Below are 18981 nucleotides of genomic sequence, written 5' to 3' on the forward strand. Positions count from 1 at the left end.
CCAAGCTCTTTCTCAGGCCCAGGCCTGGCCCGGTTCTCGCTGTGGCCCTTGGAGAGCCTCTCCCTTTCAACTGTTTGGTGGCTGACTTCTCAGCCTTGCCAGGCTCGTGCTCACCGTCCCTGGCCTCCTGCTCTGCTACCTCCTGCTGGAAGATGAACCTGAGAAGAGTGGGGACCCCTGTCTGCTTTGTTCACAGCTCTCTCCTCAGCGGCCCAAACAGTGTCCAGCTCATAACAGACATTCCCTAAATACCTGGGGGCTGAATGAATAAGTTCAGGTTTTAAAGAATGATTTGGGCCAGGCATGGTAGCACACACCAGGAATGCAAACATCTGTGAGTTCAAGGCCAGCCTGGTCTATAACACGAATTCCAGGACAGCCAGGGCTACATAGAGAAACCCTGTCTTGAAAACAAAAAACCAACCAACCAACAAACAAAAAAACAAAATGATGTGGGACCCTGTCTCAAAAACAAAACTGAGCTGGGCAGTGGTGGCACACGCCTTTAATCCCACCACTCCGGAGACAGAAGCAGGCAGATTTCTGAGTTTAAGGCTAGCCTGGTCTACAGACTGGGGCTATAGCTCAATGGCAGTGTGCGAGCCTATGTTCCTGGCTCTGGAGAGAGAAGGAGAGGGGGAAGGAGGAGGGGGAGGAGAAGGGGAAAGATGAGACTGGGGGGGTCAAAAAGCCCAGACAAAGATAAGTAAAATAAAAAGAAAATGTCAAAACAGGACGCTTGCCAATTAGACTTAACCCGCCCTCTGAGCATGATTTATTTTGGATGTATTTATTTTCTATTTTATGTGTACAAGTGTTTTGCCTGCATGTTTGTAGATCACATGATACTTGGTGCCTGTAGACCTCAGAAGAAGGTATAGGGGTCCTTGGGACTGGAGTGACAGATGATTGGGAACCACCATGGGAGTGCTAAGAACTAAATTCAGAGGGGGCTGGAGGGATGGCTCAGCGGTTAAGAGCACTGACTGCTCTTTTGAAGGTCCTGAGTTCAAATCCCAGCAACACCATGGTGGCTCACAACCATCCGTAATGAGATCTGACACCTTCTTCTGGTATGTCTGAAGACAGCTACAGTGTACTTACATTTAATAAATAAATCAAATTTTTTAAAAGACTTATTTATCATTATACATAAGTTCACTGTAGCTGACTTCAGACACACCACAAGAGGGCGTCAGATCTCATTATGAGTGGTTGTGAGCCACCATGTGGTTACTGGGTTTGGAACTGACCTTTGGAAGAGCAGTCAGTGCCCTTACCGGCTGATCCATCTCACCAGCCCCAATAAATCAATTTTTAAAAGAAAAAAAAATTAAACTCAGGCCTTCTGAAAAACCAACACGTGCTCGTAAGTAATGGCGTCATCCCTCCAACCCCTGGGTAGCTACAGGTGTGTCTAAAGCCATGAAACCTGGACTGAAGTGAACCCTCTGAGTAAGGCCATGAAGGAGGGGTTATAGGAACTCAGAAGAAGGTGGGGACACTGAAGCTGGTGAGGGGAGAACCGAGACTGATTTCTGGAGATCTGGACAGGTCTCCAGGAAGAAAATAAAGGCTTGCTAGAGGAAGGCAGTATTCCTGGAAGTGAGCATGCACAGGCAAATGTGTGGGAGTGGAAGTGCCGAGTCATGTGCCTGGAACAGAGCCTGTGTGCCAAGGAAGCCCACACGGGACGTGCAGGATACGGCTGTGGCCAGACCCAACAGCTGAAGAGTGAGGAGCCACGGGCATTTTCAAGTGGGGGGCATAGAATCAGAGTTGGCATTTAGGAAGAATGGGGATACAGGAGAACTAGTCCCAGCTAGGAAACCACTATAGCCATCCTGGCCTAAGGGCTGGGCACGCTCTCTTCCCGGTGGCATGCAGAGAGGTAGGTACCTGCCACTCCTGAAGAGAAAGGTCATCACCAGTGCATGAGGTGCCCGGATCTTGACTCCATAGCTGCAGAAACAGAAGAAATCAGTCACTAACCCACTGCTGTACAAGGCTGCAGGCTCTCCCCTGGACCCCTGGTCCTCTCCCCACCCCCAGTCCGGATACCCCACGGGAGAGGAAACGGTGTTGGCTCTCCATTTATATCTGGGTTCAAGTTCTAGACCTTCCTGGTACAGCGACCTTCAGCTTATCTTTACCTTCTCCGAGCCTCAGTTTCCCCCACTAAAAAGGAATGCAAAACCTTCTAACGTGAGAGAAAATGAAGTATGCAAAAGATGGTCACCATTCCCGCCCACCTGGCTTTGCAGAGACACACCCTCAGCTCCTTTGTGTAGCGATAGCCAGGTTCATCTTTTATTAATTTTAAGTTTGATTTATTATTGTTCTTAACAATACTGCTTTTATTACATTCATTCGTTGACACAGAAATCTTTCTATGTAGCACTAGCTGGGCTGAAACTCAACATGTACACCAAGCCAGCCTCAAGCTCAGAGAGCCAGATGGTGGTGGTGCACACCTTGGATCCCAATGGGGTCTCTCTGAGTTTAAAAGGCCAGCCTGGTCTGCGTAGTGAGTCCCAGAGAAGTCAGGGCTACAAAGCGAGACTCTGTCTCAAAAACAAACCGTCACCACCCAAAACAACAAGAACAACCACCACTTCTCAGGAAGGCCTGGAGAGATGGCGCACATCTTTAGTCCCAACACTTGGGAAGCAGAGGCAGGCTCCTGTAGGTTCAGATCTCTCCCAGTTCAAAGCCAGCCTGGTCTACAAAGGAGGTTCCAGAATAGCCAAGACACAGAAACCCTGTCTTGAAAAACAAAAAACAATACAAAACAAAAAACCTCATAGTGACCTGTCTGCCTATACCTTCTGAGTGCCGGAATCAAAGGTGTATGCTACCATACCAAGAGTTTTATTTTTAGTTTATTATTGTTGTTGTTGCTTTGATAAATTTAAATTTTATTTATTTGTGCATGTGTATGGACATGTATGCTGGCTTTATATTAACTTGACACAAGTTATAGTAATTTGAGAGAAGGGACCCTCAATGAGAAAATGCCTCCATATGATCAGGCTGTGGGCCGGCAAGCCTATGGGGCATTGTCTTAATTAGTGAGTGATGGGGGAGGGCCCAGGCCATGGGTGATGCCAACTGTGGGCTGATGGCCCTGGTTTCTACAAGAAAGCGGGCTAAGCAAGCTATGAGAAGCAGGCCAGTAAGCGGCACCCCGCCACAGCCTTTACATCAGCTCCTGCCTCCAGGTTCCTGCCTGGTTTGAGTTCCTGCCTTGGCTTCCTTCAGTGGATTGTGACTTAAGCTATGTAAGCCAAATAAACTCTTTCCAAGTTTCCTTTGGTCATGATAGGTCACCACAGCAGCAGTCACCCTAAGATACACCTTCACCCTTACTGCTGCAGTCACCGAGTCTAGCTGAGTCCTAAACTCCCGACGGCCTGGGGGACAATGGTTGTGAGGCACATACTGTTGCTACTTGAATATGTAGGAATATTCACTGTAGGCTTCAAAACGGAGGAGCCCTTGGGAGGCAGAGGCAGGTAGATCTCTGAGTTCGAGGCCAGCCTGGTCTACAGAGCAAGTTTCAGGACAGCCAGGGCTACACAGGAAACCCTGTCTCAAAAAAAGCAGGGGGTGGTGGTTGTGGCTAGGGAGGGACTCCATCGACACACACCATTACCTGGTACTTACATGAAAGAGCAAATGGCTGGAATCAGGCATGGGGTAGACAGCTCAGAAAGTAAAGTGCGTGCACAGGGAGCATAGGGAGTATGAGGACCCAGTAGCAGTGGACCTCATCAGCCACCCCAGACCACGGGGACAGAGGTGGCCAGGCCGAGGCTTGGAGCTCACTGCTCAGCCAGCTTAGCCAAAGGATGAGCTCCAGGCTCAGCGGCAGACACTGCCACAAAAGCCAATGCAGAATGTGACAGAGGACAAGAACCAATGTCATCCTCTGGCCTGGATCCTGATCCACCGGCACACCCACATGAGCATGTACGTAAGAGAAGTGGGGCAAGTGGGGGTGGGGAGAACGGGTTCCCTCTCTGTTTTCATTTTACACGTGAGGAACTTGGGTCAGAAGAGATTGAGAGGAACCCCAGCTGAGTGTGGTGGTGCATGCCTTTAGGCCTTTAACCCCAGCAGAGGCAGGCAGATCTGTGTGAGTTCAAAGCCAGCCTGGTCTACACAGAATTCCAGATCAGCCAGGGCTACATAAAGAGACTCTGACTCAAAAAAACCCTCTAGATTGGGACTGAGAAATTATATCATGAGGCAAATAAAGGAATTATCTTTGCCTCTGCCTGGCTGAGATGGCTCAGTGTGTACGAACTGCTGCCCTTGCAGAGGACTTGAGTTCAGTTCTCAGCACCACGTGGTAGCTCACGACCATCTATATCTTCAAGGGATCTCACACCCTCTTCTGGCTTCACATGGCACAGAAGCATACATGTAGGCAAAGCATGCATACACACAAAAATATATCTTAAAAACTAATGAATTTAACAGTCTTTAAAAAGAGAAAACTGAGGTCAGAAGAGATGAAGAATCATTCAATATTCAGAGTAAAAGCCTTAGGATTTGAGCCGGAGGACATGACCACAGAAAGTGCCATGGCTGACAAGGCTCCCCGAGGAGGATAGAGGGAGAACAGAAACCGGAGGTGATGTACAAAGCCCTCACGGGGAAATACCTGCTGCCTCTAGGGCTGCCTTTGGGATTTACAAGAGCAACATGGAAAAGTGTGGGCGGTGTAGCAAAGACCAGAAGGTGAGGACGGTACTCTATACATTAACATTTCCAAAGAAAAAAACATTAAAGTGGGGGGTTAGATGTGTTTGTGTGTGCATACAACACTCTGGAGGAAGACATAAGAGACTCACACAGGGACCGTCTCCACAGAGGGACTGAGGTCAGAGGATATTTGCCTAACTTTACTTTAGAGTTGGGGGATGGAACTCGGGGCCTCTTTCGTGCTAAGTGAGTACCCTTGACTTTTGTGAATGAGTTGCCTAACTTTTAAAAGATGAAATGAAAGGAAAAGTTTAAAGTCAACAACTTTAAATGGTGTTTTTGTTGCAGAAGGCAGCAGGATGCTTTTTTTTTTTATCTTCTCCTCTGCCTGGCAGTGGGCAGGAAGCTCCCATCTCAGTCCCTGTGGCCGGTGGGCCCCCAGCACCTTCAAAACCTTATCTCCTTCTCCTACACAGAGGCTTTAAGCCTCCTCCCTCCTGGCAGCCAGAGCCTTCCTTTTACACCAGCGACACGACACGCAGCCTGTCCTCACGCCCCTGACAAGCCCTTCTTGGAATCCTCATCCCAATGAGATGTGTTACATCACACCTGCAGTGTCAGAAACTGCCTGAGACAGGAGGACCTTGGCCTTCAGGTTACCCTAAGATGCACGGTGATACCCTGGTTGGCTGGTTTCTTTTTGTTTTATTTTTGTTTTTAATTAAGGTAGAGGCTAGAATGACGGAATGACGTCTAGGTCAGTAAAGTGTTTGGCTTAGAAGTGTGAGGACCTGAATTTGGAAACCCTGGAACCCTCGTACAAGCAAGGCGTAGTGGTGGGGACCTGTATCCAAAGGAAAGGAAGATGAGAGGTGGAGAGTCTTGGAGGCTGATGTCCAACTAGCCATCTGGTGACATTCTAGGCCAGCGAGACCCTTCCTCAAACAAGAAGTGGAGGAAATGACGGAAAGACAGTCCTTGGACCTCCACATGTGCAGGCACACTGTGTGTGAATGAGGGCAAACCTTACTCGTGAACGAGTCAGGGGCGAGTTAAGTGTTCACAAAGGGGCTGGTGAGATGGCTCAGCAGGTAAATAAGTCTTTGGGCTGGAGTAAGCAGGGACTGAGCGAGCAGAGTTGACTGGAGCAAGCAGAGGTCCTAAAAAAATTTCAATTCTTAACAACTACATGAAGGCTCACAACCACCTGTATGGCTACAATGTACTCACATACATAAAATAAATAAATCTTTTAAAAAAAAGTGTTCACTGGGGCTGGCGAGATGGCTCAGTGGGTAAGAGCACCCGACTACTCTTCCAAAGGTCCGGAGTTCAAATCCCAGCAACCACATGGTGGCTCATAACCATCCGTAACAAGATCTGACGCCCTCTTCTGGAGTGTCTGAAGACAGCTACAGTGTACTTACATATAATAAATAAATAAATCTTTAAAAAAAAAAAAAAAAGTGTTCACAAAGTTCAAACATCCCAGTCATCCTGGTCGACTCTCTAAACTGACCACATCTCTTCACAAACACAGCATTCCACACCCCCCCCCCAGGCCTTTGTTGAAGACCTTCCCACACCCAGAATGCCCTTCTCTCCCTGGAAAACTCCAATTTGGGTTCCAGGATCTCACCACCGCTTCCCCTGAAAAGCACAGCTGCACACTGCTTTGCACGGTGTGGTATTTGTTTGTTTCTTGGGGTTTTGTTTTTTGCTTGGCTTTGTTTTCCGTTACAGGGTCTTGTTCCTCACCCCAGGCTCCCCTCAAACTCTCAATCCACTTGCCTCTAAAGCTTTATGATCACAAGTGTGCGCTGCCAGAAGCTGGTGAGATGACTCAGTGGTTAAGAGCACTGACTGCTCTTCCGAAGGTCCTGAGTTCAAATCCCAGCAACCACATGGTGGCTCACGACCATCAGTAATGAGATCTGACACCTTCTTCTGGAGTGTCTGAAGACAGCTTCAGTGTACTTACATAGAATAATAAATAAATCTTTAAAAGCAAAACCAAACCAAGTGTGCGCTGCCATGCTCAGCCTTGTCACAGTAGCTTGTGAGACTTCCCCTGGGACGTATGGCCCTTGCAGAGAGGCAGAGCTTTGGTATCACTCACAAGTATTGAGATCCCTGCCTTGGGGACCCAGCACTGGCTGAGTTTATAATAATTTTAATTTTACGAAGGAGGAAACCAAAACCAGAAGAGACAAAGGATGATTCAGTTTTTACAATGAAAGCTCTGGGATTAGAGTCCAAGCACTTGACCCTTAGAAAGTGTCTGTGCTGTCTGAGGACAGGAGGACACGGTGTCATAGGGGGAGCTGTACAAAGACCATATTGAGCAATGCCTGGCACAGGGGCCAGCTCCTGCTTTGTACAGTGCTTTTCACCAAGCGTCTGCCTGGTAAAGCGACTACTAATGTTACCTCAGGGTTCACCCCATCCTGGTCAAAGAGTGTCTGATATGATCTGGCCAGATTCTGTAGGACCCAGTTTCTACCTGACTCCGTATCCATTTTGAGTTTGAATCCTGACTGTAACACTGACATGTTGTGACCAGGAGCAATCGACAGACCTCCCCCATAAATCACAGTCCACCCGTCTTCGAGGCTGAGACAAGAGTCATTCCTAGTTTTCAAATATCCATAAAGGAGAATTTGAATGCCTATAACAGAGCGAGTACCAGGACACACAGAGGACAATCTAAAGACGTCCATCCTGTGAAGTTCTTTTTGCGGCTGCTGTTGAGGCGGGTTCTCACACTGTAGCCCAGGATGACCCAGCATCTTCAGTGTTGAGGGTGTACACCACCCTAGACTGACGGAGCCCACTTTCTCGTGAGAGACATGGACCAGGAAAAAGATTATCCAGTGTCTGACGACACGTACTATAGAGAAAGATGGTGAGGAACAGGAAGCAGCGATCTGAAAAGGGTTTGTGAGCCAGGCAGACAGCGTACCTGTACCAACATCCGTCAGCGGACAGACAGACACACAGACGCACACACACCAGGGACTGCACTCTCCATTTCACACAACAACTCAATCTTCAAACAGTATGCAAGTGCTCTGGGGGACCCAGTTTCTAGAAAGTGAGACCCAGAAAGCCAAAATGGTTTGTTCAAGATGAAGAGCATGGTGGCTGACACCAGGTTTTACGTCCTGGCAGTTGACATACTCACCACCATGTCACACACTGCTACCAGGATGCCAACTTTAGGAGAAAGAGGCTTTGGTTTCTTCTTTGAGAGTCACTGCTCTCTCCGTGATAGTGGCCCCTCACTAACTGCTAAGGGATGAGGTTTAAAGAAGCTGGAACTCCCCACCCCCACCCCCGGGGCACCAGTCAAGAAAAACAACCCCAAGATCTCCTCTCCTACCTATGAGGAAATGAGATCAATTTACCCAGAAAATATTAGCTACTTTTTCCTACATACATTCACTGTCACTTCTCACGAGACCCCAGTGAAAATGAAGGATAAGGTGAAGTCACATACAGATGTGAACCTGTCGGCGACTTAACTGGGGGAACCTATAAGGCAGTAGGTGACCACTTGCTTGCTAAAGGACAGAGTTCAGTTTCTTTTGTGTATACAGAGCCACAGAAGCCAAGTAGGCCAAAGGGCACAAGGCAAGATGAGATGAATTAGACCCAATGAGGGGATACAGGTGCCGGCACAGGAGGCGACTAAGCCAAGAGTGCCAGGCTGGAAAGCACAGAGGACCTAGACGCAGGACAGAAGACGCCCCAGTTCAGGACTGGTAAGGTGACTGGAACCCAGAAACCTACGTCTGCCGCACCAACGGGGCACCGAAATGTACAGACACCTGAGGCCTAGAGAGAGCACAGCTCAGTGGCCCCGGGCCTCGAACTCGCGACCCCGGGTAGGCCCGTCCCTCAGCCCTGGCTAGACTCCGCGGCCCTACTCACACAGCCCCGTTCCGGAAGCCCTTTATCACGGCCAGCGCAGCGTGGTAGCGGCGCTGGCGAAGCAGCTTGTTGACAGCCTGGAGAAGAGCCTGTAGCTGCGGTGGGGCGGCCATAGCACCAGAGCACTGGGTCGAGGGGCCCGGCCGACCAAGTACTGACAGTCCTGGGCTGGGGCTACAAAGCTCACTGCACTGGAGAGCACCGCCCCGCCGTTGGGTCGATAGGCTGAGGCTGCCGTCAATCATATAAGAGAGCCAGTCATAGAGCGCATTTGTCTGCAAGGGGCTGAGACGTGCTTACTCTTCGGAATATCTGTCTGATTGGAAGAGAAAGGAGAGCTGGTAACCAATCACCGTGACTCAGAAGGTCTCACGCAGGATTTGCCCAATGAGAAGGCAGTTTTCTTAGGGAGAAGTTTGTTTAATTGTGGGCTTGGGAAGGGTTTGCTGCTCTCTTTCGAGTTGGAGTGGGTTGGTGCTTGGAAGTTATGTACTTGTCAGCGCACTTAACACTTTTTTGTTTTGTTTTGTTTTTTGTTTTTCGAGACAGCGTTTCTCTGTGTAGCCCTGGCTGTCCTAGAACTCACTTTGTAGAACAGGATGTCTTATTTTCTGCTGTAACCCCAGTACCCAACACAAGTGTACAGAAGCAGTAAACATAACAAATTATCACTGCCAGAACATTGCACAAAACATATGACCACAGCCCTGATTGAACACAAGAAAGATGGGCAAAAAGAATGGAGCCAGGCTTGGCCAAGTGTCTGCACATCAAGTTTTGTCAAGACCTGGGACACCTGATGACGACTGAGGCCCATACAGCACTGTGTCTGTTCTGGCACTTGTATATCCAAGGCCCCACGCAACAAGACCACTGTTGATTATGGTCATAGCATGGGTAAATCTTCAGGGATTCCTGTTAATGGATAGTTAATAAGCCCAATATGTTTATTTATACAATCCTCTTATAAACTCAGAAATGCTTAAAAATGTGAGGAATGAAAAAGCTTGAGTGAAAGTTGGTAGCTAGATAGTTAACAAGAAGACTTAGATACTGGTAACAAGATAGTTAACAAGAGGGGTCAGATATTAGTATCTAGATAGTTAACAAGATGGCTCAGATACTAGTAACTAGATAGTTAACAAGATGGCTCAGATACTAGTAACTAGACAGTTAACAAGAGGGCTCAGATACTGGTAACTAGACAGTTAACAAGAGGGCTCAGATACTGGCGAAAGAAAGCCACTCATGACAGAGAGCCTTGGCAAATATTGACCCTGTGAATTTCAATTTGTCAACCACAGAGAGCATGAGATACAGGAGTGAAAGTCCAGGAGGCTTAGAGCAGACACTCTGAGTCAATCGGTGACAGCCCCCCAGGGAAACGACAACAATAACAATCAAAAGGTTGTTTCACCTTCCAGGCTAATGTGACAGAAATCATTGTACAACCATTACCCCAAGGAATGCCAGAAAAGGCCTGCTTCAGAGGCAAACTAAGCAGTTGAAGAAAAAGGAAAGGAAAGCTTTTTAAAAGCTCTTTCTTGGACAGTGTGACTGATAAGTCTTTCTACACCCTGGAGAGTGGAGTTCAGTATGTCAGAAATCTCAAGCTATGCCAGCTGTGGGGGTACACATCTGTAATCCCAGTCCTGGTAAAGCAGAGGCTGAAAGATCATGGACTTGAGTCCAGCCTGGGCTATCCTGGAAGACCCTAGCAAGGCACTTGCCACCACACCCACCTTGTTCTTTTTTTTAAAAAAACTTATCTTTGGTGTTGTTAAGTGTGTCTTTCTGAGTGGAGGTGATCCGGGATGCTGGAGTCACTCTCGAGCCACCCCACGTGGATGCTAAGAACCAGACTCAGGTTCTGAGCAGGAGCAGTACATTTCCCAACTGCTGGGCCTTTGATCTTCTCCAGTCCCCGGAAATCTTTTCCTCAGTGTAAAAATAAGGAAGACGCCTCAAGCTATGAATGGTAGATAACTGATGTGCCCACCCTTGCGTCAGACATAGGGGTGGAGATTTGGCTAAAGGGATAGTGTTCTCCGTGCCAGCTTGAGGGCCTGAGTTGGGATCCCTGGAACCAAAAAAAAGTGCTTGTTGGGGTGTGTGCGGCAGCCTAGTGCTCGCTGTGAATAGGAGCACTCAGAAGGAGGAGCTCCAGGCTAGCCAAGGCTACACAGTGACACCTTGTCTCAAAGCACAGTGAAGAACAGCACATCTGCTTTGGGATCCCAGGATCCAGGGACCCCAAAATAAAATTCACAGGTGGATGACCAGCCTGTCATCAAAGATAAGAGGATTCCTATGAGATCCTAAAAAAATCAATAGATCAACATGGATGATAAAGATTGTAATTCAGGCACAAACTTTTTTTTTATTTTTAAAGATGTATTTATTTATTATTTGTAAGTACACTGTAGCTGTCTTCAGACACTCCAGAAAAGGGCGCCAGATCTCATTACAGATGGTCATGAGCCACCATGTGGTTGCTGGGAATTGAACTCAGGACCTTTGGAAGAACAGTCAGTGCTCTTAACCGCTGACCCATCGCTCCAGCCCCTGGCACAGATTTTTAAGAAATAGTGTTGAACACAAAATTGAAAGCTATCTCTGGGAACTGAACTTGGGTCCTCTGCAACAGCCAACAGCCATCTCACCAGCCCCAGGATTTTTTTTTTTAAATGTGAGGGTTTATCTGTGTGACCCTGGCTGTCCTAGAACTCCATCTGTCGAGCAGGCTGGCCTCAAACTCAGAGATTCATTTGCCTCGTCCTCCTGATTACTGGCATTAAAGGCATGTGCTAGCACCACCCAGCCCCAGGAATAATTTTTATTTTTATTTTATTTATTTATTTATTTTCCGAGACAGGGTTTCTCTGTATAGCCCCGGCTGTCCTGGAACTCACTTTGTAGACAGGCTGGCCTCAAACTCAGAAATCCGCCTGCCTCTGCCTCCCGAGTGCTGGGATTAAAGGCATGCGCCGCCACACCCAGCTAGGAATAATTTTTAATATATCAAATTAGGTAATCCTAGTTCTTGAGAGGTAGAAGCTGGAGGACCAGGAGTTCAAAGTCATGCTGGGCTTCATAGTGAGTTCGAAGCTGTCCAGGCTACATGGGACCCTGTCACAATCTCTTGCTCCCTTTCACTGGTGTGTGTGGGGGGGTGGGGGGTGGGTATGAGAGGGAGAGGGAGAGGGAGAGGGAGAGGGAGAGGGAGATTTGGAAAAGAACTAAGCAAAGCTACTACAAATGTCACCTACAACTACATGGAGAATCAGTCCCCGAGTTGTGACATGTGGCCCAGCATTGGGAGTGTGTGTTTGGAAACAATTGGGTTTGGCAAGTCTTCTTGTATATGATCTCTTGGTAAGCCCTTTCTTAGGTGGACCAGTAAGTTTCTACCTTTCTGAGCCTCCCATGGTGCTAAAGGGAAGAAATGTCACCACAACACAAACATGTATTATCTAGTGACCTATTTTCATTTTTGCACAACTCTAAGCTCCTCGGGGCAAATCTGTTTACTTACCTTGACCCAGAAATATAAAATTTCCTAAGCGTGCATCTATAGAGTGCTAACTGTACACTGGCTTCCTGGATGCCTTTAGTGTGAATAATGCTGTTTGTCAGCCTCTGGGCCTTAAGCAAACTGAGTGTCCTGCCACAGAACTATACCCATAGACCTTAAATGATGAATGATGTAGTACCAGTCCCCTTCTTCTTTCTTTTTTTTTTTGAGACAGGGTTTCTCTGTGTAGCCCTGGCTGTCCTGGAACTCACTTTGTAGACCAGGCTGTCCTTGAACTCCGCCTGCCTCTGCCTCCCGAGTGCTGGGATTAAAGGCGTGTGCCACCATGCCCCGCACCAGTCCCCTTATAGAAAGTCTGTGAATTAAGTATTATAAAGAACGTCAGCTAACTTATGGGAATCAGAGGGATACAGAGGCAAAGTAACTTGCCCTGATACAGGCTGGAGGAGAGACTTTAGTCCAGGTCTCCTGGCTTGTCTCTAAATTCTGTGATCTTTTGTTTTGCTTTTTAAGATTTATTTATTTATTTTATGTATATGAGTACACTGTAGCTGTATTCAGACACACCAGAAGAGGGCATCTGATTCCATTACAGAGGGTTGTGAGTCACCATGTGGTTGCTGGGAACTGAACTCAGGACCTCTGGAAGAGCAGTCAGCACTCTTAACCCCTGAGCCATCTCTCCAGCCCAAGTCTGTGATCTTAACCACATAGTTTGTTAGTACTGCCATGACAAAGTACAACAGAGACTTGCCAACAGAAATCCATTGTATCAGAATCCTGGAAAGTGGATGTTACAGACCAAAGTGTTCTTGGTCAATTTCAATTCTCTGAAGATCTTTCTCCCTTGTTTTAAAAGGTGACTTTAAGGTGATTTCTCACGTGGTTGCCCCATTCCCCATTTTTTTTTAAAGAGATTTTTTTTTTTTGATTTTTTTGAGACGGGGTTTCTCTGTGTAGCCCTGGCTGTCCTGGAACTCACTCTGTAGACCAGGCTGGCCTTGAACTCAGAAATCCGCCTGCCTCTGCCTCCCAAGTGCTGGGATTAAAGGCGTGCACCACCACGCCCAGCTTTAAAAGAGATTCTTATCTAGTTGTGGTATATACCTTTAATCTCAACACTGGGGAGACAGAGAGGCCGGAAAACCTCTGGGTTTGCGTTTCAGGCCAGCCAGAACTATATAATGAGACCCTGCCTCCAAAAAAAAACTTTTAAAAATGATATTTATTGATCCATCTGCAAAAGGCACGTGTGGATGTCACCAACTGTCTCTGGAGGTCAGAGAACAACTAGGGGTTAGTTCAGTCTCCCAACACATGGGGCCAGGCTTAGAGGCAGACCCCTTTACTCACTGATATATGTGTGTGTGTGTGTGTGTGTGTGTGTGTGTGTGTGTGTGTGTGTGTAGGTGTTTTGCCGGCAAATATGTCTGTAAACGATTTCTGTGCCTGGTGCCCACCAAGTCCAGAAGAGAGCATTCAGATCCACTGGAGCTTAAGCTCCTGACTCTTGTGAGCGGTCATGTGGGTGCTGGGAATCAAGACCAGGTCCTCTGGAGAACATCCAGTGCTCCTAACCACTGAGCCATTTCTCTAGCTCCCACTTTGTTTTTAATGTGTTTTAAAATCACATCTATTTCCTTAGTGTGTGTACGTACACACGCACCACAGTGCCCATGAAGTGAGAAGACACCTGGCAGGAACCGGTTCTCTCCTCCCACCATGTAGCAAGTCTCTTCTTCACTTGTTGAGCCATCCTGTCAACCTCACCCCTGTTCCCGCCCCCAACACACACACACACCCCAAGGTCTTCTATATCTCTGGTTGCCCTCAAACAAGCTGTGATTTTCCTGCATCCACCTGCCGACTGCTGAGCTCACAGGCACGCCACCATGGCCAGCTATTTATACAGTGCTGAGGATCCACTGGAGCTCCCTGACTACCAAGCAATCACCAACTCCCTCACATCCCCAGCCCCCCCCCCATACAAAAAAACTCTGATCACTGGGTCTAGGTCCTCTGGGTATCAAGGGCTGGGGGTTGAGGGGTGAAGGGGAACTCTCAATTCTGTCTGTAACAAGGATTGCCTTGCTACTTCCTACAGACCCCAAAATGAAAGCATGTCTTGCTTTTCAAACATTCACATTCTGCCCTTAACCTGGGATCCAGTTTTAAGTTCTGTCAGAGACGTTAACATTCTGCTGGTAACTGGAGTTCTTACTGTCAAGTTTGACCTGAGAAGCTTTTCAATCTTTTCCTTTTCCCTACTTGGCCCTGTGCCTGGAGTTGCTACATTAGTTGCTTCAGAAGTTCAGTGCCAACCAGGTAGGCCAGAGGGACTAAGACATGGGACTGATAGGGATTGTGATAGAGGAAGGGACAGTGGTAATGAGTGGAAGGTTTGTAGAGGGCAAAGTCTGCCTGGGGGAATCCATCTGCGTTAGGGCTGGGCATCCCTGAAGCCTTATTGATCTGTCCCATCCAACACTCTGGGTCAAGCCTGAGGTCCAACCAGAATAGATGCAGCACCTCCCAGGATTGATAGGTGAGAAAAGAGAGATAACTGCTAACAGCAGGAAATGATCACGATGGGAGTGGTGCCAGGAACTGTGGGAATTTAGAATGGCGATGCCTCCTGGGAGGTCATGGAACATTTCTCGGGGAAGGCAAGAAGACAGGTTCCTATTGTTCCAGGAAGGATAGAAAAACAGCCCTTCAGGGCCAGTTCACAGAACAGCACGCAGAACGCACCCCCTCCCCTCTCCCCCCCTCTCCCGCTTGAGGAGAAGTATTGGAGAGCTGCTGTGGATGTGCCGCCTGTTGTTCACGGAGCCTTTCTCTGTCTGCCACTCTCAGAACAAAGCCTAAAGTCTCACTTAATAGTCTCAGCTGCCCTGTGTGTGGGGTTAGAAGAGGGCGGGGCTGCATACAGAGCCTGGTGAATGAATGCTAAACTGGTGATCTACTTAGCTCCACCCCAACCCTTGGCCTTTAATTTTGACCTCAGTTTTTGTATCTATCTTCTCCAGCTTCCATCACCCTTCCCAACGGCTGACAGCCCTGCTCCTTAGGTCATCTACCTCCTCAGAGAGGTTCTTCCTGACCAACCACCCTGACTAGCTTAGCTTCTCTTTGTACTAGAATAAAAATTACCTGAAGCCATGGCTCTTCCTCTCCTTCACCCCTCATTTACTTCCTGGTCTATGGCCTATCTTTTCTGATGGATTATGACTGAAGACAATTTTTTTTTTTTCGTCTTGGCTATGTTTCTAGAACCTAGAACAATACCTGGCATATCGTACGTGCTCAACAAACAAGTGATTTTTGTTTTTTTTGTTTTTTTGAGACAGGGTTTCTCTGTATAGCTCTGGCTATCCTGGAACTCACTTTGTAGACCAGGCTGGCCTTGAACTCAGAAATCCGCCTGCCTCTGCCTCCCGAGTGCTGGCATTAAAGGCATGCACCACCACGCCAGCACAAGTGATTTTTTTTTAAAGATTTATTTATTTATTTTATATATGTGAATACACTGTAGCTGTACAGATGGTTGTGAGCCTTCATGTGGTTGTTGGGAATTGAATGTTTTGGACCTCTGCTTGCTCTTGGCCCAAAGATTTATTTATTATTATACATATGTACACTGTAGCTGACTTCACACACACCATCTTGCCAGCCCCAAACAAGTGAATTGTTTTAAAAATTATATCTTCACTTCTATTATTTTGTGTGTGGGTGCTTTATGTACATGTATGACTGTGTACCACATGCACGCAGTGCCCTGGAGGCCAGAAGATGTTGGGTCCCCTGGAACTGGAGTGACAGAAGGTTGTGAGCCACCACATGGGTGCTTGGAATGGAACCTGGGTCTTCTGCATGAACAAGTGCTCTTAACCGCTGCACCGTTCTCTAGACCCAATGATTAAAGGTTGAATTAAATGACCAGATGCGTTATAACGGTAATAGTAATGATAAAAGCAATGCCAAAGGAAACTTTAGGGAAGAAATCAAAATCTGAGGCCAATGGGTCTAAGGTGATGTTAAAAATAGGAAAGAAGAATTCTGGCCTCATTCCTGGAAAGAGGTGGGAAAAAGGCTTCAGGATTCGGAGTGAACTCTGGGTCTGGAGAAGTTACGGGAAAAGGACTGCCTGGCCTGTGAAGTCTGTGAAGAGCGTGGTGGTGGTGGTGGTGCTGCTGCTGCTGGTGGTGGTTTTAGTTTTGTTTTGAGACAGGGTCTCACTATGTAGTCTGGACTGGCTTGGAACTCAATATGTAGGCCAGGTTAGCCTTAAATTCACAGAGATCTGCCTGCTTCTGCCTCTGGAGTGGTAAGATTAAAGGTTAAGATCAGGATAATGGTGCCACAGGCCTTTCCTCCTAGCATTTCAGAGGCAGAGGCAGGTGGACCTCTAAAGTTCAAGGTCAACTTGACCAACAGAGATAGTTCCAGACAGCTGGGGCTACACGGAGAAACCCCTGCTTCAGAAAACAAAAAATAAGCCGGGCGGTGGTGACACACGCCTTTAATCCCAGCACTTGGGAGGCAGAGGCAGGTGAATTTCTGAGTTTGAGGCCAGCTTGGTCTACACAGTGAGTTCCAGGACAGCCAGGGCTATACAGAGAAACCATGTCTCAAAAAAAAAAAAAAAGAAAGAAAAGAAAAGAAAAGTTGTCAACACATCTAGCAAAGGAGTGGATTGGTTTTTGTTTGTTTAACGTTTTTTTTTTTTTTTTTAAGTAAGCATTTAATTGGGGCTGGCTTACAGTTTCAGAAGTCCAGTTCATTATCATTATGGCAGGAAGCATGGCAGCATCCAGGCAGGCTTTTTTTTTTTTTTAAGTAAGCATTTAATTGGGGCTGGCTTACAGTTTCAGAAGTCCAGTTCATTATCATTATGGCAGGAAGTATGGCAGCATCCAGGCAGGCATGATGCTGGAGGAGCTGAGAGTTCTACATCTTGTTCTGAAGGCAAACAGAAGCCTGGCTCTCAGGAGTGGGTTTTTGTGGGGGAGATTTGCTTAGCGCTCAGCTGCCTTTGAAGATGGGAGGTAAAGAGCGACAAGGAAGCTGTGTGATATTTAGGGCAGGCAGAGGAATCCATGGGCAAGAAGTGGCTTTGAGGGTGTGAACCTGCAGATGGCTGACGAAGCATTAGTAGGACGTGGTGGCTGCATTCCAACAGAGAAGAGCTCTGGCACATCTCTTTTCTAATTTTAGGAGTATACTGAGGAAAGGGAAAATCGTGGTTTGTATTGATTATTCCTCTGGCTGAGGCTTACATAGGTATTTGCGGTAAAACAAGGAGGACATTTGGAGTCAAATGGTAGTGCAGTCTTAGGACAGCATGGTTATGATCATGGAAGCCATCAACTGTGGATAACATCTCTTTAGCTCCCTGTTCTCTTTGTAGGTTTCCAACTCTTTTTGGTTTCCCAAGGGCAGCAGACTGATCTCACTATTCCACGTTGTAGTTAAACATTTTAAAGGTTGAACGCCCGTAATATCAAACTGCCCTCTAAATTTCCATCTTTCTATCCACACATTAGTGAGGCTCTCAGCCAGCATTACAGAACTTTGTGCAATGGATGACAGTTAAGTCAGAAACTCACAACCGAAAGTGTCAGTAGAGTGTTTAGCCATAGTAGGACTTCTAACTCATCTTTTTCTCTTTCCAAGACTCAGGCATCATGATGAATGAGGGGGTGGAAAGATATAAGAGCCAGAGGTTGTGAAGGTCTGGGGTGAAATTGTGTCTCGGAAATGGCAGGGCTATAGCACTTACAATCTCAGACTAGCTGTAGCTTTCTCCACCTGCACGGGATCAAGCTAGTCATCATTCCAGAATGCATGGGTGAGGAACTCACAAATCCCCAGAGGGCTGTCTTGGGAGAGAAAGTCAGTTTCCTCTAAGGGTATATGAGGTCCCTGATAAGCCATGCTCCAGTGGGTGACCCCATGCTAATCAATATAATATGCCGGCAGTTCAAATTGGACTTCATGGGTTATAAACCAAACGAGAGCCCTTAGAGACGGCTCAGCTGGTAAAGGTACTTGCTGCAGAGTCTGAGTACAGTGCCAGGGTCTCACATGATGGAGGGAGGAAAATCGATCCCGGAACGTTGTCCTCTGATCTTCACACACGTGTTTTGTTGTGCGTCTGTGTGTAGATATATGCCATGTGTGTCCATATACACACAAAACAAAATTAATAATAAATGTAAAAGACAGGACATGAAGTTGGGAGTGGATCCCTATGAGTCTGAGCTAGGAATGGCTGAAATGCGAATAGGGTCCTCAAAGAAATGGGGTCTCGGGAGAATCAAGGTCGAGAGGTGTGTGAATGGGAATAGAGGTTCCCCCCCCAAAGCTGGAAATTGGGGTTAAGAGCCCTGACGGAATCTAACATAGACTGAGGAATTAAGACCAGAGATGGGAGTTCTTCGGGAAAGCTGCTTTCCAATCTGCGTGGCACAGTTGCAAGGTGTGGGATGTCCTTGTAACAGACAATCTCGGTGAGGTGGGTTGGTGTTGCAACCTTGGAGAATACTATGTGCAGCGATAATGGGGTGCGTGGTTGCAGAACTGGGGTCGGTGTCAGCGTTGGGACGTGATGTGCGAGCGCCGGACGTGTGTCTCTGTAGAATTGGAACTACGAGGGGACTGGGTCTTCGGCCGGACAGCGGGTGGTGGTGGTGGGGAAGCTGTTTCCGGGGCAGGGGCTTCTACGTCGGCTCCTGGGCGCCCCCTGGCGGCCCCGGCCCCGCCGCGGTTCTCACAATGCTTGCGTAGCCCCGCTCCGACTC

General features: G+C 47.6%; 1 protein-coding gene across 1 annotated transcript in view; it reads right to left on the minus strand.

Annotated features, from left to right (window-relative positions):
* The window catches only part of Pxmp4 (peroxisomal membrane protein 4), a 16363-nt gene extending 7541 nt beyond the window's left edge, over window positions 1-8822 (minus strand). The window contains exons 1-2 of the mRNA XM_021194533.1: window positions 8644-8822; window positions 1900-1962 (exon numbers count right to left, since the gene is read on the minus strand). Coding sequence (XP_021050192.1) covers window positions 1900-1962; window positions 8644-8756 — 176 coding nt within the window. The 5' untranslated portion in view covers window positions 8757-8822. The remainder of the gene's footprint in view (window positions 1-1899; window positions 1963-8643) is intronic.
* Window positions 8823-18981: the final 10159 nt, after the last annotated feature.

The sequence above is a fragment of the Mus pahari genome, chromosome 3, assembly GCF_900095145.1.
Source record: "Mus pahari chromosome 3, PAHARI_EIJ_v1.1, whole genome shotgun sequence".
NCBI classification, from domain to species: Eukaryota; Metazoa; Chordata; class Mammalia; order Rodentia; family Muridae; genus Mus; species Mus pahari.